This window comes from Epinephelus fuscoguttatus, linkage group LG19, assembly GCF_011397635.1.
Source record: "Epinephelus fuscoguttatus linkage group LG19, E.fuscoguttatus.final_Chr_v1".
Classification (NCBI taxonomy): Eukaryota; Metazoa; Chordata; class Actinopteri; order Perciformes; family Serranidae; genus Epinephelus; species Epinephelus fuscoguttatus.
The window spans coordinates 16,081,504-16,107,984 of record NC_064770.1 but is presented as its reverse complement, the minus strand read 5'-3'; the positions used below and the strand labels follow the sequence as shown (position 1 = coordinate 16,107,984).

The 26,481-nt window shown below is 40.9% G+C and overlaps 2 protein-coding genes across 2 annotated transcripts in view; both read left to right on the top strand.

The window, feature by feature from the left end:
- The window catches only part of plcl5 (phospholipase C like 5), an 80,991-nt gene extending 58,963 nt beyond the window's left edge, over nucleotides 1-22,028 (top strand). The window contains exons 3-6 of the mRNA XM_049561378.1: nucleotides 324-527; nucleotides 3,546-3,621; nucleotides 14,943-15,052; nucleotides 20,126-22,028. Coding sequence (XP_049417335.1) covers nucleotides 324-527; nucleotides 3,546-3,621; nucleotides 14,943-15,052; nucleotides 20,126-20,578 — 843 coding nt within the window. The 3' untranslated portion in view covers nucleotides 20,579-22,028. The remainder of the gene's footprint in view (nucleotides 1-323; nucleotides 528-3,545; nucleotides 3,622-14,942; nucleotides 15,053-20,125) is intronic.
- A 1,443-nt stretch (nucleotides 22,029-23,471) lies between these two features.
- Nucleotides 23,472-25,634, top strand: hcrt (hypocretin (orexin) neuropeptide precursor). The gene is made up of 2 exons (XM_049561362.1): nucleotides 23,472-23,911; nucleotides 25,269-25,634. Exons 1-2 carry the CDS (start codon nucleotides 23,828-23,830, stop codon nucleotides 25,632-25,634), a joined length of 450 nt encoding a protein of 149 aa, XP_049417319.1. The 5' UTR covers nucleotides 23,472-23,827.
- Nucleotides 25,635-26,481: the final 847 nt, after the last annotated feature.

Genomic DNA, 26,481 nt, shown 5'->3' with positions numbered 1-26,481 from the left:
AAAAGTTGTTTGGTGTAAGGCCGGCATCAGTCGCTTTGGTAACTTTGGTACTGTAGTTATAGCTAAGAGGTGCAGAGAATAGAGAATATTTATGTGTATTTATATATTGAATTTATTGAACACTTAATCCTAGTTAATGCTGCTTCCCAGGGCAACTTAATGTTTATCTATTAATTAGCCTACTAAATACTCCACACTAAACCTTAAAGTAAAAACAAAATATGTACAAATGCTCCATACAGCGTTGACTATTTTTATTTGTGCCTTTTTTATATGTTCATACCTGAATTGCTTTCCTTTACTGTTGGTGTTTTCTTTCCCAGAATGCCATGGTGTCCTTCAAAGAGTTGTGTGGCCTGACCCCGGCAGCCAACATGAAGCAATGTATCCTGACTGTGTCAACTTGGCTGATGAACAGCGAGCGGTCACTGAGGGTAACAGTGGACTTGAGCGAGACTTACCCCACCATGGAAGCTCAGGGTCCGGTGCCTGAGTTGCTGCGCAAAGTGCTCAACGCCTATGACATGGTAACTAACCCGCATGCACACTAAGGAGTGTATTTACCAGCATGTAGGAAACAAAAGTTTTTATACTGCTGTTGTTAAAGACTAAATGTGGTATTACACATATGAGCAATCTCCTGAACAAAAGAAATCATTTTAAAAGTCAGTATTGACGTACAAATTCAGTACTCTTGCCTACATACACGCTGATATGCATCTTATACGGTGTTCATGTGAGACAATAACACTTTGATTATGGTGTGTAATATCATAATATCTCAGCAGGCATTTAAGTCTGATAACAGTATGCACTTCCTGCTTCGTACAGATCTTTATAGGTGCTGCTCTTACAAAAAGAAAACAGAAAAGCACAAAGAGGAGATTAGCTTCCTTCCTTCCTGAATACTTGTTTGCTTATCATTTGATTCAAGCACGCACACAGCTGGGTCTGTTTTACAAGGCTTCTAAACATGGCTGAAACTACCTATTTGACCAGTAAGATTGTCAAGCTGCAGCCACTTATTGTATAATTTCACGTGTCCTTCTACATCCTGCCTCCTCTTTTACACGAACACTGCATTTTTCACCACTTGACATTGGCACAGCCCAAAAGGGGCTTGGAGGACTCTGTCTGTAATTAGTTATCACCCGCTGCTTCCTCTCCCCTCTGCCTCCCCTCCTGCAAGGCTTGGTGGGAGCTGGGCAAGTGGGTCACAAGCTAGGAACAAGGATGTCGTATCCACGCTGCTCGGGTCGTCAGCGCTCCTGCTGCCGACACCTACAGGAGTGCGATGACATCAAGAGCGACGCAGTGAGAGGCTCCAAATAGAATCTGCTTGGGCTTTTATGAGACCTCCCACCAGGCAGCAGGTTTGGTGCTGTCGGAGTAACTCTCACGCTCCATTCCACAAAAAACTTTTTGGGGACAGGCAGAAGAGCAGACCCAGAGTCCATATTTTAGACTTTTAAAGATCAGAACATGCATTCACTTTTCTTGACCTCTTAATTGCCCAGCACATACAAATTTGCCTATATATTTAACTATATCAGTGGTCAGCAGTTTTTGTCAGTTATAGTCTAAGGAGTTAATAAAACCATATGCATGTATCAACATATGGTCTTGTCCTGAGGCTTAGGGCTCATTAGCTGGCAGTTGGCACACTCCTCGCTCAAGAACAGAGGACCCAGTGTATGTGTGTGCATGTGTGTAAATGCATGTGACTTCACGGCTGCCAACAACCAGCCATTTACTGTAGGATATCAGTGTGCAGTGCATGTCCTCAGTTACCCCCATGTGGGCTGCAGCCAGCTTGTCTTGTAACCCTGAACTGAACAAAGCGTCAGCACACTGGACTCTGTTTCCAGAAGCCAGTCAGGCTCATGTACACACATATGTTTCTGCACATTTATACACATAATGCACACAGATATGTTTCTTCATTGACACTATTGTCTACACGTGTTCCTCAACTATTCAGAAAAAATGAATCCAAGTGTCTTGAACATAAAGCAGTCATTGTGTATGAACATTCATTTTGTTAGTGTTTTATTTTTATGGATAATTGGCCAAATGTGGACAATGCAACTGTGTGTTGATGTATGTACAGTGCAGCAGAATTGTCTTGATCAGACACTAATGTCAGTTTAGTGAGATTCAGAGCTTCTTTGTTGACTCACAGTTTCGTGCACCAGCACTCACTCACTAACAGTCACACAGGAAGAAATCCACTACAGTAGAGGAAAGGGTGTTACTTTCAAGACCAGAATGCAGTGCAGCTTCTAGACATGTTGCATTCAAGACTCTTGCTTGCTTGACTCTTACTTTCACTATCACCTGTGCATACAAATTCTTGTAAGTGTAGGTTTATTGGATACTTAATGTATAAGACATCAAAGATTCTGCATATTTTTTAATGAAGGTACTTTAATGAAAGCACTGCCCAAATGAGCTCACTTTACAAAACTTAAACCAGTTCTCATAATGACAGCAAAACAAGAACAGGCATACACATGCACACAGTATGAGAGTCTACTTCCTGTCTCCCTGCTAACAAGGAGTGTGAAACTTCATTAGCTTCCTCCTCAGTGCTGCAGGGCTGGTCCAGCTGCTTCTCCTCAGCCTGTGGGATGATGTTTAGGGCTCAAACTACATAGAGTTGTCAGATGGTGTTTGTCAGATGCGAAAGTAGAGGTGAAAACAGAAAGTTGCATCTCTGCCACTATTGGATTCCTTGTGGTACCGATACATGTGTGATTCAGATATTCAGAGTCAGAATCAACCATATATTAGAACGTATAAGGAACCTGACTCTGGTTCTCAGTATCTCTCAATGGACTTTACTTTTTATGGACTAATCAACTCTAATGACGCAGTTCAAATAAATAATCACTGTGTAGATTGTATAGATGGATAACATGTCTCCACTTCACTCTCCACCTCCCACTGTACAAAAACGAAGCCAAAATATCCTAGTTAAATTTAAGTACAGATTTTTATAGTCTATTAGAGGAATACTTCACCCACAAAATGATGTTAGTCATGCCACGTTATCTTGAATTTGTGAATTTATTGTGAATTTATCTAGCCTTCCTTTGTACTTGCACACAAGGCCAAAGAAATCTTAACTATGTTGTTTACACGCCCAATTAATTGGAAAGAATTTGCTTGCTCTGATTATGATCTTACCCCAATTAAAATTAAAGTAATCAGATGAAGACATTTACATGACAGCTGCGTTGCGTTAATTGGGTTAAGACTGAATTGTTAGTGTGCCTGTAAACATAGCAACTAACAGCCCAAATACTTTAAAATAAACCCTGGCTGTTGACAGGATCAAATCTAGGAAGATAGGCACCACTCAATATGAAGCATATGAAGTGTTTCCCTCTTGCTATTTCTCTTTGCTTTGTATTTACAGTATATACTATACCATGAAAGTCCGCTGTGTTTGTCCAGGCCTCTGCTCAAAGCTTTTCAGGTGTGCTCCTGGTATAGTGTTGAGATGTGATGCAAATTAATTACATGTCTTTTTTGTCCTCCAGATGATCCAAACCAGCAGAACACTGATTGAGTCAGCTGATGTCGTCTACTCCAAGCTCACACAAGCACAACGGGCAGGTACGCTGCATCTTGGGATGAGCAGAGTTCTCTGCTACAACATCCCCGTTTGTCCTTTACATTTTCTACGATCATGTTGATCACAACTGGATGAGCTTTCCAAGCTGATATTTGTTTTGTTTTTTTAAATGACCTTGTAATGATTCCTTCTCATTTTATGAAATTTAAGCAGTAGCACCATGAAACAAAGCCTTATAAGGTAGATTTACTACTGTAAGGACGATGACTGTGTCAGACACAAATCGAATTACCTGACTGGCATATTTTCTTTAATTGTATTATGAGAGATAAGATCATAAGACACAAAGCAACGGAAATTCATTTGGGGAGATGAATGTTTTCAGTTGCTCTGCCTTTGGGTCTAGTTGAGTCATGTACTGGAAGAACGCACATCTGCAGCCTCCAAACCTATTATGTGTCGTGTCCTCCTGCCTAATAGAATGAGCGTAGTGTGTCCACCGCTACAGCATCTCCATCAACATCGACAGCAGTGGCTGCTGTCAATAGAACAGGCCATCATCAGTGAGTCAGCACCGAGTAGTTATCATGTCAGTGGGCAGGTGAAAACAATCAGCCAGCCACACAAACAAAAGGCTACTGGAGAGAGAGGACAGAGAGCATAAACATCCTTTGAGAGGAAGAGAGAAATGAAAAGGTGTGTGTGAGAGTGTGGCGTGAGAGGGGGAGGGACAGCAAAACAGAGAGAAAAGGATTGAATTAAAAAAGAGTTTCGCCAGTGCTGCGTTTTTAGGAAGGGTGCTCGATGTAAGAGGTTTGGCCTTTTAAGGGGTGAGGATAAAATTGACCATCCCACAATCATTAGGATAGAGATGGCTTCAAATCAAAAAATCCTGTGGCTTGCCTTCTCCAGCCTCTTTTACATTCAGCAGCAGTAATTGTTCCTCATTTGCTTTGCTTCGCTTCTCTGCTACAGAGCAGTGCCTCCGCTGAAGAGCTCCTCAAATACTGACTTCTTCATCTCGAATGTTTATACCTCACATCCTCTCTGTAGGCAACCAAAGACATGACTGAAACAAATGTGAAACTTGCAGATCAAAGCTGTAGCCATGAAGTCTGGGGGGTGTATGGCATCACGTTTTTGTGTTGTCGATCTGTCTGCCCCCGACCCCCCCCCCCATGAATGTGGTATCTCAAGACACCTTGAGAGAATTTCTTTAAATTTGGCACAAATGTCCACTTAGAATCGACAATGATCTGATTAGATTTTGGTGGTCACAGGTCACTGTGATCTCAGAAAACTTGTTTTTGTCCACAACTCGGGGAATCATATGCTGATTATGATATAAATTACACGCAAATGTCTAATTGGATAAAATGATGAAGTGATGACATTTTATATTTAAAAGGTCAAAGGTCAGCTTCACCATGACATCATAATGTTCTGCAAAAACACTTTTTCTGGCCATTACTCAACACCATAACTCAGGAACAGAAGGGCAGACATTTGGACGGATATTGAATTGGTGACGCTAATCATGGGTGTCCACCTTGGACATTGTATAGATCTTCTGTGCTGCTGGTTGAAGATGTGTGTGAGGCATTCATATTTTAGAATTTGTAGCTTTTTGCAGCAACATCCATATTTGAAGCATTGTCAGATGTCATAGCTACATATGAGTCTGGACAGACATGGATGTTACTGCAACTTGACTGGTTTGTGGAGGCATACAATGGCGATGCGGTAATTCTAGTTCATTATTCTTTATCAGTAAGTCGGGGGAAATATTTTGAGCATATTTGAATATGCTAAATATGCCTCCCAAAAAAAAATTCATACAAGAATACATATTAAATTACTACCTTGCTACCGCTCCAGACCTATTAAAGAGCTTACTAGCTGGTGTATACATGGAATGCTATGTGTTTGTGTGTTGTTGTGTATGATAAACCCCTAGAGTAGACAGGGAATGCTCACTCACTCACTGGCACATGCCAAACCAATATCCTGAGGCCGATAAGCCAATTTAAGCCCGCTATGCCCAGCATTACTCCCTGGTGTCACACAGAGGCAGGCATATGCTTCACTCACCCTGCCACAACAAGCCAAGCTGATATTCGTGCTGTGCAGTTACCCAGGGATGTAGGTTGAACGCTGGGGCTTCAATCACAGAGCTGTCCCCTGGCTCCAAGGTTCCCCAGCCTAGAGCTGAAAGCATCTTCAAAGGCGATGACTGCAGAGTTAAGCAGAGCTTAAACCCCACACAGCCACAGCCACACTCACAGCGATGTCAGTAGCTGGATACTGGAGGCTGATGCTCAGCTTACTGCTGCTGTCTGGTGAAACCTTGTGCTTCCAAAATGTCAAATTTCCAGGAGTTACAGTCACAAAATCCACCTTGTTTTGTGGCTGGTAAGTATGCTTGTTCAAAGTAATTAATTTTGAAAGGGCCTGTAAAGCCCAGGGGTTGAAGCATTTTCTCAAAGATCATGTAATGCTTACAATCCAATTTAGGTGAAAACGTGGTCATTCCTAAATTTTAGAGTGACAATGTTTTTTTACATAAGTGCAGCATTATGTAAGAATGATACAATGAGGCAGAGGGTTGGAGCGACAACCCTGAGGGGCCTCAGCTGCATGCCAAACATAGCACTTTCCCTATCACCCACTACCACTCCCCTGCCCCCAGCACTAACACACACGCCTAATCCAAACTGCCATTCTCAAACGTACATAACTGCCATTTCTGTTCATTCATGCTTCTGGACATTTCTTGTAGCTAATGTAGTTTTGACTGTGATGTGTGAGGCTGAAAAAAAGGAAAAATGTATTGTACAAATAGCATAGTGCTGTTTTCAAACAGGCTGCCAGAGGAACAGATGCCCCAGCACTGTTTACCAAAATCCAATTACTCAACTTTTTATGTGTAAAAGGGCTACATAATGTAATCTATTGCCTCAAATCAAAATTGGGAAATAACAATTCCAAACATTTAATATAATTTAACCTTGTTGGCCTGAGGGAATATAAAGTTTTATCAGAATACAAAACATGTTGTACAATTTTTTCTTCTCAAAATTGTTATAATCTTTCCTTTCTTGTTGCTAGTGTTTAACAGCTCTGTCTCCATCAACACATGCAAGCAGAAAGTAAAAGCTGTTGTGCATTTATGATTACAGAAGCAAAAATGTATCTGTGCATGCAGTTCTTGAATATCAATTATAAGCATTTCAAGATATGAAAAATGCTTAATCGGGAAATTACTATTCCTCATGCTTCCTCCGTAAGTCAACATTTTTAGATCTGCTATAATAATCTCCCCCCTGCATTAATAAAGTAATTACTTTCTCATATTAAATCAGACACCTCTGTCCCGCTCCTCCACTTAGAGTGCTCTTTGTTCCCTCCATCTGCTTCTTGTCTCATCAGGTCCCTGTTGTCTGTATATCAGCTGCTGCTTTTGCTCGCAAACATGCAGTCCATCAAGTTTTAAAATATGTATCTTGTCCATGATGAAATGTCGAAAAACAACTAGACTCATATATTTGTATAAGTTGTGCACTTACATTATCCCAGTCATTTCTAATGTTCAAACCCACAGAAATCTGTCATTTTAATCAAGGATACAGTCATTTGGTCACTGTCGCCTGTCAGAGGCGTCATATCCCCTTTGAGCATGCGCCAGGGTCATAAATTGACTTTTTATCCAGTTTTAAACCAAACTTATACAATATGCTCTTTAGATGTTGGTCATTTTTATGCCTACATGACGGCGATAGACATGGCCGGAGGCATTATGTTTTCGGGTGGTCCCTCCGTCCCGTTCTCATGAATGTGACGTCTCAAGAATGCCTTTACTGAATTACCACTTGGACTCAAGAATGTACTGATTAGATTTTGGTGGTCAAAGGCCAAGGTCACTTTACCACGTCTGTCCAATTTTCATGAACATGATACCCCAAGAACCCTCTGAGAGAAATTTCTTCAAATGGCACAAATGTCCACTTGGACCAGGGATGAACTGATTAGATTTTGGTGGTCAAAGAAAGACCATAACTAAAAAAAATTCTTACACTAATTATGACAAAATTTCACACAGACGTGTAACAGGATAAAATGATGAAGTGATGACCATTTATACCCAAAAGGTCAAAGGTTAACTTTACTGTGACATCATTATGTTCTACAAACACATTGTCTGGCCATTATTCAGCACGATAACTGCGGAACAGAAGGGGCGACATCTGGTACTATACTGAATTGGTGACACTAATCATGGGTGTCCATCTTGAAACTGTGCTCATGGTACAGATCTTCTGTGCTGCCAGGCTGAAGATGTGTTTAAAGCATGAACTTGTTAGAATATGTAGCTTCTTTTCAGCAACATCCATATTTGAAGCATTGTCAGTTGTCATGGTTACATATGAGTCTGACAGACATGGATGTAAATTGGAATCTGACTGGATCACGGAAGCATACAACCATGAGGTGGTAATTTGAGTTAATTATAGGCTATGTTTTAATTGAATGATGGATTTTAGTCATCAGACATCTGGACCTTAAATTATCAAAGAAACAAGCCAAGCAAACATTAGCAGCAGCTCAGCTCCACCCCCTGCCAAGTGTTTCTAATAATTTAAATCACTGGGTCTGTTTGTTTTGCAATCACAGCATTGATCCATCTTTTGTTATTTGTTTTGACTGAGAGACCCCTAGTGGCAGAAAATTATACATTGTTCGTTAAAGTGTAGTTTTTAGTGTAAATGGAAAATTAAATGCATTGGCTAACGGTAGCCCAATTAGAAGAACTAGATTGATTGTTTTTTGTCATTCTTGAAAATTGTTGAGCTGCTGAGGAAACTTGTATTGTTCAGTGGGAAACTGCTCTAAAATCTGCTTGAACTTGACCTTCATCATGCTGAATATGTGACAGATAGAAAGGTTGAGTGGGGTTGAGCTAAGCTACTTCAATCTCATTTTACAATCAGTGGATCTAATGAAATGCCACACAGACTCACCTGTCTCCCTACGCAAATGCAACAACAACCCATTCTCCTGTATCCTAAATGGGCTCTCCGTTTTTCTGTCATCTTTGTCTTGTTTAGCCCATGTCTTGTTCATTCTAAGCATTTTTTATCCTCTTGAGAGCAGAGGACACTGGGATGAACCCATGACTTCCCAACAGAATGCTGCATCTTTGTGATGGCTGGCACAACATCCCTTTTGATAGACTGACAGGCACTGAATGCATCCTTCAGAAGCCATCTCATAAGCCACATGATTATGTAGAGACTGAGGATGACAATAGCAACAGCCTGAACACAGACAGAGAATCAGAGAGTGGAGGGATACGAAAAACGAAATGGTGGATTTGCATGGAATAGAAGGTTTTGTCCCTATGATCGATCCGGAAGCCAAAGGTATAATTTTGGTGTAATGGCTGTGTGGGAAGTGTAAAAAGGTGCTATTAGAGGACAGGCTGTCAGCATCGGAGAGAGAATATGGGATGGAGTTGGATGCGTGTCTGTGCACGCTGCATCTAAGCTCAATTTAAGGCCTTTGATTGGACCTAACACGTTTGCCCTAGCTATTAAAAGTGTGCTCTGCTCATCAGCAAAACGCTGTTGTGACAAAGCCATAATCACAATGACACGCTAGCTGTGATCTGAAATGAGCGACCTGAGCTAACCTCTTACCTCCTAAATTACCTTTCATTTTGAATTTAAGCAACGTGGAATGAGTGGCACGTTGGCGGATTCACCTCTCACACAGTGTAGGGTATAAGAAATGATGATGCGGGACAGTTTCGGGTTGCTGTGACTCTTATATCCCTCCTCCCTATCCTCTTTCCTTCCTGTGTTCAGTTTATGCCCAGTCATTATTGCAGCTAATCAGTTTAATTTGGGCAGTGAAGCTGACGTGTTGATGAGGATGGAGAGGTGCTGGATGATCCCCCATGGGCACTATTGATGGCTCGCCATCACACACACCGCTAATGGGGGACCAGATAGACAGCTGGGATGCACACTCCGGCACCTCCAGATGCTACCACTGTGTGTTTGTGTCTGTGCGTGTACTCTGTACACTGGCTTATGTGTCTGCATGCATATCTAATCTGTTTGTGTATGGAGAGCGCAACTCCCACTTCCTCTTCTAACCAGCTTTAGCTAACCACTAAGTATCTCAACTGTTTTTCTGAACAATTTAAAGATGTATTTCACTGCTGGAAAGATTGTCTTTTTATAAAATTTGACTGTCTATGCAATAGAAAGACACAAATACTTAAGAAATCAGTGCTACATGACTGAGTAAAAGGGCTGTGGCATTTGCTTTTTCTCAAGAGGCAGAAAACCTACAACTACCACAATGCACAATGGTGGCGGAATGCAGCTTATTTTAACAATATAGGAAACAGTACAGGAGCTGGCTGGTGACAAATTATCATGAATTACAGATAAACTGTAAGCTAAAATGCTTATTTGAAAACACAGTAACAGAATTTTGGTTCATATTTGATCAACACTGCTTACTTTTAGCGTTTATTCTCAGTATTTTCAGCCTCCGTTTTTACAATACAGGAAACGTGGCACCCACTTCCTGTTCACAAATTCTCGTATCACATCCAAACAGTGCCCTAAAATGTTTATGTTTATGTTTATTTTATTTAAGAAGGGACAGTGCACATTAATTAACATGATCACTTAAGTCACGTAAATGTGCCAGATTTAGCCATACAAGCTCATTTTCAATATGTTTCGAAAGACATTGTAGGTGATCAAAAGGCAATATAGTAACAGAATCTTGGTTTGTGTTTGACCGGCGATGCCTAGTTTTAGTTTTTGATAAGTTTCATCTGAGTTTGAGAGAGAGGGGTAGCTCTTTTTGTCAATCCACCTCTATACTCTTTGTGACCGTAGTTGTGGATATCAGAGACCACTGATAAACCAAGACTGCTCACTTGAGAATAATTTCTTGTATCTGTATCCCACCCCTTCAGGAGACTAGCAGTAGGTCTTCAAGTCTATTCAATCCATTGGGAGAAGTGAACAGGAGCAGGATCATGACCGATGATCTGTGTGATGGCATGCGTCATGACCAGGAAGTAAATATTGTATCTATTTTTCACAAGCCACATATCTTCTTTAGCAACATACTTTTGCAAGATCTGGCAATAACTGGGTAAATATCAGATAGACTATTAAGCTCGCAGTTGAAAAATGAGCCACGAAATAAGGAACAACATTAATTTGCTGTGTACATAGTGTTGTGTTGTTTTTAATCTGCTTTCATGCATCCACACAATGTTCACAACAATTCAAAATGAGGTGGGGTGGCGAATTTGTGAATCCTAGGATAGCAAAGGAATGGTCCACTTTACTCTGGCTTATTCTGCCTCTGATTGGCTTTCCCTGACATTCTTACCCTAACTCTAATCAATCCCATTCCACTTGCTTAAACCTAACCACTCTACCCAACAAAGGCAACAAGTACCAGCCAGTCATGGGGAGCTTAGGGCAGGTCATTCCTTTCCTATCCCAGGATTTGCAAATTTGCGTGGGGGTATGCAGGTGAGAGATGCCTGCGCCTACTTAGGAGACCAGAAGTGTATACCATTACATATCATTGTTGCAGCTTGCAATGTGTTATCTGTTGTTATAGAATATCTTTGAAGGCATACAAAATTGCAGAAGCACAAGTAGTTTGAGCGACAGCCACAGAGCCAGCGAAATTCCACTGGATGTTGCAAAAGAGGTTATCCAGCAGATTTGAGCTAGAAGATGAGCAGGGAGAGCTCGGTGCTGGTAATATGAAGGGAGGTTTACTACAGTTAATTTACTACCTATATTGTTATGATACAAAGATGGTTGAAAATCAGCAAAGTATCCCTTTAGATATATATTTCTGAAAGGCTGAGAAAACCCTTGGAGTTATAGATGCTAGGTGGAACACCTGCTACCTTAGGGAGGAGTCAGGGCTTAATTAATTTATTGATACAACATGCAACTCTTTGCATTTTGCAAGTTGTGAGGCATTCAGGTGTCTCATTTGACTATAGCCCTGCAGCCTGCCCTGAACAGGTGCAAGCTCACTGTACGAGTTAGGGAGCTGCTGCATTTTCTGCAAGCCTGACTGTGCTTATTTATTGATGACTCTCTCCTGTAACTGACCACTCCAACTTTGTTGGTGTAGTTTGAGTCTATGTGGCATCCATTACTATGGGGATCCAAGGAATGAAGGCATTTCCCTTCCTTTATCTTCCCTGCCTTTGTACTGTCATTGTTTTCCAGGCTCATCAGCTGCTGGAAAATCCCATCCTCTGTTTGCAATGATGATACTGGGCTCTGACTGGGCTCTGCAGTGTGTATGACTTGATAAATTAATGACACACTGATCTGGCTATGTGTATCTCCTCCTCAGCCCCTTTCCCATCTTTGTTTTCATCATTTCTTTTCATCAGATCCTGTTTGGATATTCTGTTTGATTTTATTATTTACTTATCTTCCTCTCTCCCTCCCTCCCTCTCTCTGCATGTAGCTGTCTCATTTTCTGTGTATGTGTATGTGGAGCATAAGAGGTGCTACTGCAGTACTCATTACAAAGGCAAAAAACTGCTCTATGCAGAGACTGTGAGCCTTTACTGAGGTGTGTATGTGGTTTTGTGGCTGCATGTGTGTGTCTACTCAGAAAAGACATGTTGTCCCCTCTGTCTTCCCGTCTGTCTAAGCACCCCCTCACTCTTACTCTTTCTCTTTCCAGTAGAGGAGCATCGCATAAGATCCCATCTCATCAGAGTGTGCTAGGGGGCCACATTTTGTTTATTATTATCAGTTTAAGTGACAGTAAGGAACAGCAACTGTGTGACTGTTGGGGGAAGGAAATGCTTAATAATTGGGAAATTAAATGCTTGAAGAGGCTGTATTGCAATGAGCCGCCTCCAGCTAATTTCATCTCTTATTCAGCTCTCTGCCTGCTTTTCTCCCCAAGTCCTGCAATCGCCTTGGCTCAGCTCTGCACCAGCAGCAGCCCATTAACTACACCAGATTACAAGATCAAATCAGCCCTAAACCCTGTTAACACAACTTTCAGGCTCAGAGAGAGATATTCCGCAATGGCTCTACATCAGCAATTATATGGAAATTAAAGGACAACAGGGGTCCTGGCTCTTTCTTTTTAAGGGTTGAGTCTGATGGGCACTGAAGGCCAGAGATCATATTTTCTGCATTTGCTTCTTGACCTCTTGATCTGTTTTAAGTGTGCTGCAGATTATTTTGGAAAATTGTTCTTGTTTTAAGTGTCAAACACAATTATGTCAAGTTGCCCGAGTTACATTTGCATATGTTTGGTGTGGTTCAAAGACAACTGGGTTGAAATTTGTGTTGAGGTGTACAGCAGGGGTGGCTCAGATGATGTGAGTAAAGTGAGCTGTGGCTTAAAATACTGTATTTTTGATCGTTTGGGTTAACATGGATTCATGGTACCTTCAAATATTTAACTATAGTTCTCTACACTGACCTTGCCTTGATGGTTTTAATCAGATGAGCAGGCCAATGCATGTATTTGTACATGTGCACACACATGTTTGGAGGTTTTTGTGCTTTTGAGCTCTGATGCATGCATAAATTTGTGTAGAGGGAGACAATGTAACTGCAAGACTAGATATTTTTATCATGCAAATTGTAACCAGAGCATTAAATAAAAAACAAACAATTGTATTATTCAATATCATATAAGTCTGTTAAATACATATTATTCAACAGAGCTTGTTTTGTAAAAACACTTGTCATACACATCATACTTGTGACTGAAAAGAGCTGATGACTAGAATAAATGATTTTTGATGATGGGCTTTTGTGCATTATCGCATATTATGTGCCTTCAATGTCTTTGCAGTGAATCAAAGCAGAAGGTCAGTTGTCAGGGACAGACTGACAAGCAGGCTGAGACATACAGCTTTAGGAGGAGTTTGTTCTTAAAGCCCAGAGGATTAGTAATGGTCTGCCTTTTAAACCTTTTAAGGATTAAGGATCATTCAAAATATTTGGCACATTCTGAGACTGCATTGACTAGATGTCTTTTGTTCTGCAGACTTTGTGTTGCACAATGCAAAAATGAAAAAAGTGAGCCTTTTAAACCTTTTAAGGATTAAGGATCATTCAAAATATTTGGAATTTTATCTTCCCTACTTAAAATGCTCTGTAAGTTTAAAAGGTATTTTGATGTCTTGGCATTTGTATCTTATAAAAGAACATATGTAGAGGACGTATGCACTCTCTGTTTAACTCCTGCTCTTAAATACGACCATGCTGTGGCTCATCCCTACAATGTACAATAGGTCTGTAAGTAAGAAACAAGAAATACACATAGCCCATTCGTGTACATGCATATGCACCCCTTCATGAATATACAGTGTTTTTTTAAATTCTCTAAATAAATCATATTCAACTTTGTTTCACTCCATATTTTTTGCCCTGGTAATCCACGCTCCACCTGCAGTGGCCTTATGTCCTCCCAGGGGAGCCCCCTCACAGTTTGAGAACCAGTGATATAGAGTGCGATTATATGGACATGAATAACCCGTTTTTGTAGCTTATCCTGGTTATAGTCAGATTTGGATACGGTGTTTACATGAGGACAGAAATTGGGTTATTTATATTCCCCTTATACATCCTGGTTTCTTTCATAGTACTTCAGCTAGCATATTTAGGTTTCTCGTAAATGGAATATGGTGTTTACATGGTCAAAGACATAAACAGGATACTTCAAAAACCCTATCATAAACAGGTTATTCATTTAAACGCATGCATAGACGTACACACACATGCATACATACAGTACATACAGTTAGGTATCAGATAAGAAATAGAAAACTAGACATAATACATTGATACATAGCATAAAATACAACAGCAGCTGTCAGTTTTTATTCATTCATTATCTGTAACTGCTTATCCCAGTACAGATTTGGGGGGGGGGGGGGGGGGGGGTTTAGGATGTACCCGCTGACATTGGGCGAGAGGCATGGTACACCCTGGACAGGCCGCCAGACAGTCACAGAGCTGACACATAGAGACAGACAACCATTCTTTCTCACATTCACATTAAAGTCACCAGTTAACCTAAACTGCATGTCTTTGGGCTATGGGAGGAAGCCAGAGAACCGGGAGAAAATGCACGCTGACACGGGGAGAACATGCAAACGCCACACAGGCGAATGTAAATACAATACTCTAACAGACAATGACTTTTTTATATGTCATTTTTTCATTGCGGTCCTTTTTTTGGCTTTACTGACCCAAACCTAATATTGCGTGTTCTATTTATAATTCACACATCATGTGTCCGTCTGTCTTTCTGTGTGCAGGTCTGGACTTCCATGAGGACCTGCATCGCATTGGAGCAAAGGAGGGTCTGAAAGGCCGCAAACTTCAAAAGGCCATGGAGAGCTACGCCTGGAACATCACTGTCCTCAAGGTGAGATAGACTGAACCACACCTGCTGGCATGTGGCTTTCAGCACAACAAAACCCTGTATAATTTCACAACATACCTCCAGCCTCTGTAAAGCACTGGCTAATACCTTTGATTGATGTCAACATGTGAGATTATTTTAGAGACTATAATCAGCTGAATAAGCATTCCCAGATTCTGTTGCTGTGATTAAAGTACATGGTGTCTTAAGAAAGCTCTCTGGGCTAATTGTATTTGCCTCATCTCTAATCCCTTAATCTGTTAATTAATTACTGTTGATGCCGAACACTGTTTTATTTATTTGCTCATGCAACTGTCTTGACGAGACATGATACGATTGTTCATACTTGTTTGTAGACACACACATGCCATGCTATTATTTCTCATAAGGGTACATTGGGTCCCTTGGACATGCCTTGAAGATGATGCTCAGCAAAATGCTTTCTTGTCTATGCCTGCCCCATGACACGGTGAGATAAGGTTTCCTAATGCCCTTGTCTCGTTGCCTCTATGAACACCATTGGTAATACCAGGACTGATAAACACCACATGCTGCTCAGACTGTGCTCTGCACAGTGGGCCTGTTTTGCTAAGTAAGGACTGAGCAGCCAGGATATTTTTATCTCAACTCATCACCCTGAAATCATTTAGTATTGAGTGGAGAAGCTCCCTTGGCTGAGCTTTTTGCTTGAGTGCCAGGTTAGGTAGATGTGTGATTGCTTGATGCTTCTTTGCCTTTTCATGTTTGCCTAGATACTAACGATTAGGGCTGCAACTAACAATTAGTTTTATCAATCCTTTGTCAATGAGCTGATTAATAGGTTCATCTATAAAATGGCAGAAAATAGTGAAAAATGACAAGTTCCCAGAAATCAATGTGACAGCTTAAGATTGCTTGTTTTCCCCTATTAAGTGTCTGAATAGATTTGATTTATAATTATAGAAAAGAATATTAAAAGCTGCAAATTCTCAAATTTAGGATGCTGGAAACAAAAAAGTCACTAATTAGATCAAAGGAGAAATGACCAAATCAACAAATCTGCAGGTCTACTAACTGGGCAGGCAAGACACTTGGCTTGCTATGCGGTGGATGGAACAAAACTGGGTCACAGCTATGGCAGCCGAACACGGTGCAGCTTCACCCAATTGTTCCCCCTAGCTTAGTGAAGATGGCGGTGAAGATAACAAAAACGGGTAGTAATTCATCTTGTAATGTGCCTAACTTAAGTGGATCATAACATATTGGGTATGGAGTTAATCTGCAGATGTTCTGCTTCAGATTCAGACCAAACTTGAAAGTCCATTTTCAAGCCATGACAAAGGCCAACATGTAGCCCTTAACAGACTGTTCGGCTTGTTGATTTTAGCCGAGCCGATTTCTAGAAAACTTTAAGAAGAGTGAGGAGTCAGCAGTCAGGGACGGTATAAAATAGTCAATAAAACAGGTTTTTCAACAATTGTGAATCATCACAACAATGAGAGGTCCTTGAGCCTACAGTCATAAGTGTGCACACAAAATATGAGGCTGATTGGTCCTGTAGTTTAGGAAATTAGCTGTGGAGAGAGAGACCTAAATGGTTAACAGATTATCAGATTTGTTTCCCCAACATTTTTGACTCATTGATTAACTGACTAGATGTCTCAGAACTGGTGAAGGTTATGGCTATAGCACTAAAAATGTTCGAAGTATTAATGTTCCTGCTTTGTTTCTTGCACTAATACAGCAGTCGTATGTGCAACAGCCAGATTTATCTTAATTAAGCTTCATAGCACTCTGTGGAATTGCGAAATGGCATAACAGGTGGGCACCCAAACATAATCCCTTCTCACTCACACTCCCTGAACTCCTCCCATCCCTGCCTTGTCTGTCCAAACACACAGATCCCTCTTTCGTCCTTCCCCAGTCCTCTAATGTCTTCGATGAGCCACAGTCTCTACATGAAGGCATCTTGGCGTGCACATGACTCCTCCTCCTCCTCCTCCTCCTCCTCCTCCTCTCCTTCCTCCTCCCATTCTTCGATTGTAAAGCTGTGTCTCATACTGAACATTTGGTGAGAGCCTGGTGCATGTTTGCCAAGGCTGGCAGCCATGTGCAGTTATTTCACCTGTCATCCTCTTCAGATTCTCAGCAGGCCTGGAAGAGCTCGCTGGTAGATGGTGAGGAAGCTGTGAGGAACTAAGAGTGAGGGAGAAAGACTTGTGTATTCTCCCTGTTTCCAACTCCCTCTTCGCCCTCACTTTGACAGTTACAGTCACATCAGAGCTGTCATGGTGAATGTGGATATTTGCCCCATTTCTACCAGTGATACCACCCTGTCACTCATCGTGCCTTGCTGTCAAGAGAAAAGCAAAACCAGAGAGACAAAAAAGGAGGCTTTGAAGCAAATGTCGAGCATATTGTAGTTGCTTTTTAAGAAGAATAACAGGCTCCAAAAACATGTTGATTCTTGTTGTCTCCCAAATCACTCACCATTGTCAGCTTCCACTGTAATTAACTGTTGTTTTAGGCATTGCATTACATAACTAATCGCGCCTCTGCTAAAGTAGCTTAGATTTCCAATATAACGCTGGCTCCCTTTTGTCCTGCCGGCACACATTTTATGTTATTTTACTCTCAGTGACGGATCTTACTATAGGCAACATAGATAACCGCCTCAGGCTCCTCCCAGCCTCCCACCCCTCGAAATAAGGGGAATGGTGGAGTGTATGTGGAAAGCATTATAGTAAGAGAAAATAAAAAGGCAAAAAGCCATCTGGGGCACAGTACAAGAACAATAGTTGTTTATTGAGTCGATTTCTTTTTAGCTATTCTTCTTGTTAATAATAAATACAGTAAATATAAAAGTTGGGGCGGGGGGGGGTGCACAAGGGGGAGCTTGCCTAAGACACTAATTGTGCTTGGTACGGCACTGTTCACCATTGAGCTCACAGATTTATTTTGTTCTATATACATGATGATTCAAATACGCATTTATTGAGTCCATAAATAATGGTTCAAGTCGAGATGCATGGCTCTCGGTCCTGCTCATGCTTTGCTGTTACATACCACTCTTTATCTAGGTCTACCACCTCAAAACATTACACAGTAAAGGCTGGTTTTTGACTGTCCGATTTCTATCAAAGGGGTGCGCTGATTTTGGTAAACAAGTGGGGTATTAGGAGAAAATTTAATGAGGATATAGTAGCGGGATTTGGTGGCTGCCCTTGCTGGGGCTTAGCCCCCTGTGGATAGTTTTAGGCCAGCTGTAGGGGTGAATTTACCCAAACACAGGAGCTGTTGTGATTTGGTTCTTGCAGCACAGAACCGTCTTCTCACTGTCTTATTTTATGCCTGGTGAGTCATGACTTACATAATTTCTGTTTTTTTTTTTTTTTTTTCCTTTTTCAGATATATGACTTATTCATGCTTGTGTTTTGCGTGCTGGAGTGGCTCAGGTAAAAGGCCACTTGCAGCATATTAACGTCACCTGGGAATAGAGCGTTGGGGCATTGTGTGCAGGGCAGCACCTTTACTCATTTTGCAATATGTCAGAGTGTGCTGCGCCTGCCTTTCAACATTTACAGTGCACTTTTGTGTTGTGCAGTACCGGTCAGCCTGTGCCTCCTCATAGGGATGTTAACTTAACGAGCTGTCAAGGTGGGTCAGACTGAGTCCAGAGTGAAGTTCAGTAGGAGGGAGGGAAAATGTACAGATTTACAGATAAGAACTGCTTTCAACTTGCTTGTGAACAGATGTTGGAGGAGTAAAGAAAGTGTTAGACCGGACAGGCTGAAAGAGAGGGGTGTGTGCAGCAAGGCTGCAAGGCCTGAGGGTAAGAGTGAAGGATTTTAAGACTGTAGAGGTGGAGAGAGTTTTTAAAAGCATGTGGTCAGATATTTCCTTTTTTTTGTTTGGCCAGTTCTAATAATATAAGCACCTCTCACACACAAATAACCGCCTGTGGAGAAGACTCCACCACATTTCCACATGGCAGAGACAGCTAGCTTAAGGTGGCAGGCAGCCATGGCAGTGGCCCAGATTGACTTGACAGTGCTGTAAAGCAGGATGCCTGGCCTGACCACTTCCTCCACATATGGCAGGGATTCGTCTCTGGGGTGCTCCCAAATAAAGAGCAGAAATGTAGTATAATATTATCACCATATGACAGCACTATTCACCAGCTGAGAGGAGCAGTATGAAGGGCTGGCATGCAACCCAAAGGCCTTCATTGACTGGCTTCATACTGCCCCCTTCTGCATCGTATAAGTTAATACACTAAGGAGAAATTGTGCTGTACCACTTCTATCTGATTTTACCCCCTTATTTCATCTTTATTTATATTTTGAGATGAAAATCTTTTTTTTTAGAAGAGATCAGGCCAAAAAAAGGTAACAAAGAACAAGATCACAGGTTTCCAAACTTTTCCTTAAAGGACCCCCTTTGTGTTGTTGAGTAAACTGGCATATTTTATGGATATTTCATATTATATTTATTGCACAACATAAACAGTACAGAACAACTGTACAATTAACTCAAACAGTGAATACAGTAACTGCAGGAAGTTTGCAAAATGCGTGATTTAAATTAATTTTGACCAGATTATTTCCTCGGAATGTTGCATCAAAGACAAATTCAGTGTTTTCTTCTCCCTGACACTTGGCCATTGTTCTGTTTGCTCTGTGGTTGTTTAAACTGTGTGCTTTTTTATTGCAGGACAAGTCTGTTCAGCAGAGAGTTAAGCTCTGTAAATATTGTGTTCAGGTCTTCACTGTGCCCTTATTCTGTGAGATTTTCTAAGATCTGTATTTTGAATGATAATGTAAACTTTAAAAATAGCTCCGTATTTATTAGTTCTTTTTTAAAGTTTTCGTACACCCTTTAAAATCCAGAAGGCCTTGTGACCCCCTGGAAAACTTTGGCGAACCCAAGCGGGGGTGGCGACCCCAGGTTGGGAACCAGTGAGTTAGATGATATTATCTAACTCAGATACGTTTAAAAGGTTTCCTGCTATTTTTGTTGCCTTTAAAACTGATATGATTGTGTGTTGCTGACAAAGCGGCCTTTCTGTATATCTCCTTCTATCTGTCTCAATCTCAGGGCCAGGCAGACCTACTGAAGCACGCTAAGAGTGAGGCACTGGACACTCTGCGTCAGATCCACTGTGCAGCTCAGTCCTGTGGTCTCAGCAAGAACGGAGCAGCTTCCCCACAGCTCCAGCACCATCCTCACCACCAGCCACAGCAGGTCCAGATGCAGCAACAGCCTCAGGCCAAGGCCCACCCACAGCCTGTACCACTGCACCCGCCCCAAATTCAGCCCCAGTCCCAAACAGCACCTCAGGCTTACCTTCATCCCCTTCCCCAACAACATCCCCAGCTACCAGCTCTTCCTCTGGTTCAAACTGTTTCGAAACCGCCTGCCTATACCCAACCCCCACCCCTCCCACAGCTCCAGTTTCAGTTCCAGAGCCAGCAGCAGAGGGCAGCAGGACCTCTGGATGCCACCCCTGAGAAAGAGATGGTCAGTGGCGATCCTGCGGGATCCTGCTGACCCGCAGCCTGTGCCCACAGAGAATCCTACCCAAAGCGAGACAGAGAGCAGGAGATGGAGAAGGGCGTAGAGGAAAAGTGGGAGACCAGTATCGAAAGGGAGATGGAGGAGGTGGCTGAGAGAATTAAGGAGATGATGATGGTGAGGAAGACTCGTCGTGTTAGGAGTGAGACACAAGTCTAAAAGAGGAGGTTTGATTTGGCCAGAGGGCGGAAGGAGAAAAGATAGAGAGACCTCACACTTTAATTACACATTTCTAAACAGAATGGAAAACTGGAAAGATGATGTTTACTTTTCTCTGCCGTAGATTTGGAAGATAATCTTCCATCTGAGCCAGAAAGTTAAGGTCTCTTCTGTCTTCTCTCTTGTGAAAAGCCAAAAGGGTAACAGCTGGTAACAAACTTCTGGTGTGTGTTTTCGCTAGGAATGCATTCGGTAGATGGATCAGTTAGATGTCTCTCTTTGGGCAGTGCTAATTACACGCCCCTCCATTATGTACTCTAGCTCTGTGGGTACAGGCTTTACCTCACATTGGCGTTTTCTGCCACAAATTTGCCTTTTCATTTTCAGAGACGTCTCGGCATGTCTTTGAGGTTTTTTTTTTTTTATTCACACTCTTCCTCTTCCATCTTAGACGTAAAGATAAGTGCAAACCTTCACTCCTTTTGATGAGGAGGATGCCATTTTCATTTTAAGTGTACAATGTAGAGCAGCTCAACTAGGCTGAGCTCTGTAGGTGTCACTCACAGATGTCCATTTCAGCACAAATCAGGAAGCCATAGAGCCAAAATAGGAAAACAAACTGCAGCTGTTGATGTTTTCAGTCACACTGATGCTCTTCCTGCATCCTTTGCTGGTGTCAAGCCCCCACACATCTCCCGTGTCATTCCACAGGATTTAAGTTCTCCAGCAATTCCTGCACTCTCCCCACAGGGTCTCCTCATCTCTTCCCCAGGGGCTGTGTGTGATGTTACTGTACGTGAGTCGGTGTTTTGGTCCCCGGGGTGGAGCTAGCCCACGTCCGTAAGCTCACCAGCCAATCACAACTGGAATATTTGACCTTGCTTGTTAGAGGTCAACAGGAACATGGTACTGCTGTCAATAAAAACACAAAAGTGAATATAGATGTAAAGTGTATGTAAAATGTATGAAGGGAACATATACTATATTGCTATAATAATTCTTGCAGACACAGACATTAATGATTGATATTATAATAATTGTTGTTAATTCTATTGATATTCTGATTCTTTTTTTAACATTACTTCTGCATATACAGTGATTTGACACCTGTTGGTCTGTGGTGCAGATCAGGACAACCAGTACACGTGGGACAGGAGGGAGGGATCACTGGTTAGTGCCACAACACAAGGGTCAAACAATAACCTGACGTGTTTCACTGCAAAGTGAGTGTGGATTCTGTAAGAGCTCCTTTAAGTGGCCCATTAAAACTGGCTTCATTGTTTATCCTGTCTCCTCTCGTTCATTTCTTTTTAATGATGTTGAAATGGGGATACATGGAAGTATAATTTACGAGCAGTGGTGGAGGAAGTATTCATATCCTTTACTTAAGTAAAGGTACTAATACCATGCTGTAAAAAATACCCTGTTACTAGTAAAAGACCAGCATTGAATATGTTACATAAGTAAGAGTGTATAAGTACAGTCAGGAAAATGTATTTATAGGTCCTTTGTGTAGTATTTAGGGGTATATATTGGCAGAAATGAAAGAAAATACAAGTGTATTTTCTTTAGTGTATAGTCACCTGAAAATTCATTACCTTGGCCGTCTGTATCTACATAGGGAGCAGGTCTTCGTACGCCATGTTGGACCACCATGCTTCTACTGTAGCCCAGAATGGACAAATGAAACACTGGTTCTAGATACAGTCATTAGCATTTTCATGTCCGACACCACTCTGTGACGAGCCAAACGGTATCGTAAAACCAGATTTCTAACATGAAACTGCTTTATTCAGTGTTTTTACTGGTTTAAATCATTGGGTCTGTTTGTTTTAGAGAGGAGGAGACCTCTGTGGATAATCTGGCTCCCATTTAAAACATTCTGAATGTCTGGATCTTAAGTCATCACATTACAAGAATGTTAAATATGCCTATTCTCTGTCAGTTGACTTTAAAGTCTGCAATAAGTACCTGTGCTGATATTTTACTGAAAAATATTTCAGAGACTGACTGTGAGTGAAGTGACTGATTCGATTGCATTCAAACTGACATCACCAGCTCTTCAGAGCATTTTGAAAGCGGCTTTCACAGTGAACCTACTGTAAAGCAATCAATAAAGCCTTCTAAAAGCTTTATTGATTGCTTTTGATGCACTACGATGCACTGTTAATTCTCTTGATCTTCTCCTCTTATCAATAAACAAGAAGGAGGCCATCTATTTTATTATAAATATATATATTTATTTATATATATTTGTCTATTCAAAGCAATGCTTCCTGTTGTCCATAAGATGGCAACAGTTATTAATGTAAATTAGGATGTGAGGACCAAAAAGATGACAAACAGCAATCAGAAAGTCAATAATTGCTTTCAAGTGATTTTTGTCATTCTGTTACGTTAACCTCTGAGTGTGCCAGTATTCTACAGTTTACAGTCATGTGGGAGCACTGGAGTACCCGGTCTCCCAAAGGAATATAGCTAAAGCTTTCTATATTTTCAATTAAGATAATCCTTTCTGAAGTTTTGGGGTCCTTTTTAGCTGTGGACTTATGTAGTATATCAATACTGTTTATCACATTGGTAAATACGATGTAGGAGCAAGACAAAACTGGTCTTGATATGTCACTATGGCGCCTTTTGTACGAGAGAATAAAGCCCATAGAATCTTATTAAGCATGACTTTTAAACGAGGTTGTCATTAGCACTGAGAAAGGGCATCCGGGCTTCTTTAAATATATATTTATGTTCTGGAACTCGTAGGACACATCAGCTAATTGACTACCGTCCTTCAGCACTCATCATAATGGTATGTCTTCATAAACTTGTGGCACGCAACCACAAAGAAATACCTGCAGTTCATCAAAGGTCCAGAGAAGTGTCTTGGAGATGATCCGCTGAAGGAGACTAATTAATGGCAGCGAGCATGACATCAACCCCTCAAATGAGCAAAGAGCAGAATGTGTGGTTTTGTGTCATGTTTGTGGTTGGCCTGAATGACGTCCACTGGTTTGGACGCCACAGGACAATATAAAGGACACTTGTTCTTTCCCCTGGGGAGATAAGAAGATGGCTTCCCTTCATACAAGCCAGAAGATGCCGTGGGTCCCCACCAACTTACAGACAGCTGCTGGGAAGGACATGTCTAACAGGGTAAGACAGCTTCAGCTTCATTTCTTTAACATGATGAATTTGTAGTTTTTAAAGATGCCTAAGGGTGGTTATTCATTCATGAGTTTGTTTGTGGTTTGTGGTCTTTCTCATATCCTTTGAAATCCTCACCTGGACAGAGGCAGGTGACTTAAAGGTGTTTTAATACATTTGTGATGTTGATTTTTATTCAAAGTTCCAGTATTTATGTAAGAAAAAAATGTTGCATTTATTTTACTCCTGACATTGTTTCACCATGTCACTGTGATCCTAAATTCACATGGTGAAATCATAATATTGCATTTACAGGGAACTGTCGTGCATCCCTTTCTACAAAACATCTTTTCAGTCAGGGGGTCAATATGGATCATAATTCAGAGTATTAAAGACCTCATTTATTTGCCGTTACTGGGGATCCTTAATAGAGCAGTCCAGATTATTATGGTATGAATTCAAATGTAACAGATTTGTTAGCTAAACATTCATTCTGTGAGGTTATTAATGCTGTTTATGCCACATCCCTACTCTAAATATGTTATATAACTTGAAAATAGTATGATCAGACAATTCTTGCCTTTTTAGGTGGCAGAGTGAAAATTAATCATCCACAACAGTTGTTGTGATGTGGTTTCAGACTAATGAAGACAGCTGGGGAAAAATAGATAGAAAAAAGAATGTAAGCTCTAGAGGATGAGTTTTTTTCCTTGATGACTGTCATGTTTTTTCCCAAATGATGTACAGATTTCTCGACATTCTATCATCTGAAATGGCTTGAAAATAGAGCATATAGCTGCAGTAAATGAGACAAATCACCCAGGGGGCGCATGCCGTCAAACCCCCTAGGTTTGCTCTGAATATTTACAACATCTGGCTCTGCCCCTTTTTTCTATGTCATGTTTGTGCTTTGTATTATTGTCGACATCTACAGATAATGGTTGCAGATGAGCCTATGTGCCATTCTGTTCTTATTTCTCTAAAAATAAACAAAAATAATTTGTTTAGTATTTTGACAAAATGCTTAGTCATGACTATGCCCATATAATCAATCAAGAACTTTACAAAAAATGCACTCTGTTAGATGGATATGATTTTGTTTACCATGCATATGTGGAATAAATGTCAGTATGATATTAGTCAAGATTCAGTAACTCTTATCCTTTATGTATGGATTATCCTAACAGCTGCTCGTGGTGATACTCTATGTATCTTTGACCAGAGGTTAGGGGTTTATTTTGTATATGAATCAATGTCAGCATCCACTTGTTGGAAATTCAGTGACTCATATTCACTGTACTTTTTTTTAACTATGAACTCTTGTATCAGTTCATTTGGGTGTAAACGAATCTCTTTTGCCCAGCAGAAAGTCCTGGTGCTGGTTTTGATGTTGCTGCTGTCTCAACTGGCCTGTGATGCTCACAGCGTGTCTGAGTGCTGCAGACAACCACCTCGCAGTTGTCGCCTCCATGTGTTACTTTGTCGCTCTGGCAGCAAAAATCTGGGGGGAACGCTCACAGGAGACGCTGCTGCTGGCATTCTCACCCTGGGTAAACGGAGAGAAGATGATCGCTTGCAGAGCCGACTCCACCAGCTCCTCCAAGGCTCCAGGAACCAAGCAGCAGGGATCCTGACAATGGGCAAGAGGACTGAAGAGATGGGTAGAGAGCAATACATAGACTGGATGACTCAGTCAAGAACCCTTACAACGCCACTGCCCATTTTAAACTAAATACCTCATGGTATAAACAAAAGACTCTGTTAAAATCTAAGTGAAAAAATAACACCTATTTGGTTACCATTATTACACAAAATGTGTGTTACCTGCTCATGTAGAAATAATTTTGTGATTTTGTTTTTCATTGTGCCTTTATGAATGTGATGCTCTGTGTACTGGCTTATCAGATGACATTAGGACAATGTGTAATTTTGTAAAAATCCTTGTGGTGTAATAAAAAATCTAAAGCTGACATGTTTTTAATTATTCTTCTTGTGTGGGTTTCGAGGGTCAGAACTCAATATTTCTTACATTTTCTATGGCGAAAGTGTTCAAAATCTGTCAGCAAGCTCATATCATCGAAATATTTGATAAGATTAAAATGCAGTAATTATTCTATTACGGTTAAAGCTTATGTTGTATTAACCATGAAATGAGAATCATGTCACTTATTATAATTCTATTTTTTATACAATTTCTTTATATAACAAAAAGGCTGCAGTTCAAATAACTTCAAAATCTTGTAGAATAACAACTTCATGACAGAGGAAATAAAATAACTTATATATATTTATATTATATTTTATTTGTCAGTGCATGATTTACTAAAAAAAAAGAATAGTTGGTTACATCAGAACAGTTACTTAAAAAAATTAACTGCTTTGTGTGGTGCACTACGGACCATATGCAGTGGACAGCTATCATGTCTTTGTCCCAGGGCGTTATTTTCTGTCTGTTTTGAGAAACTATGACATGGATCTCAGTAGCTAGTTGGGATTAAACTTTCCTTCTAAAGAACATATAATTATTTTTCCATAATTCTGGCAGTTGCTAAAAAGTCCACTTCTAATGTTCAAATTGT

Excerpts from the sequence above, each read along its gene's own strand:
- hcrt (XM_049561362.1), top strand. The coding sequence starts at position 23,828 with ATGGCTTCCCTTCATACAAGCCAGAAGATGCCGTGGGTCCCCACCAAC. Across the intron at positions 23,912-25,268 it reads GGAAGGACATGTCTAACAGG|AAAGTCCTGGTGCTGGTTTT; the intron begins GTAAGACAGCTT and ends TTTGCCCAGCAG.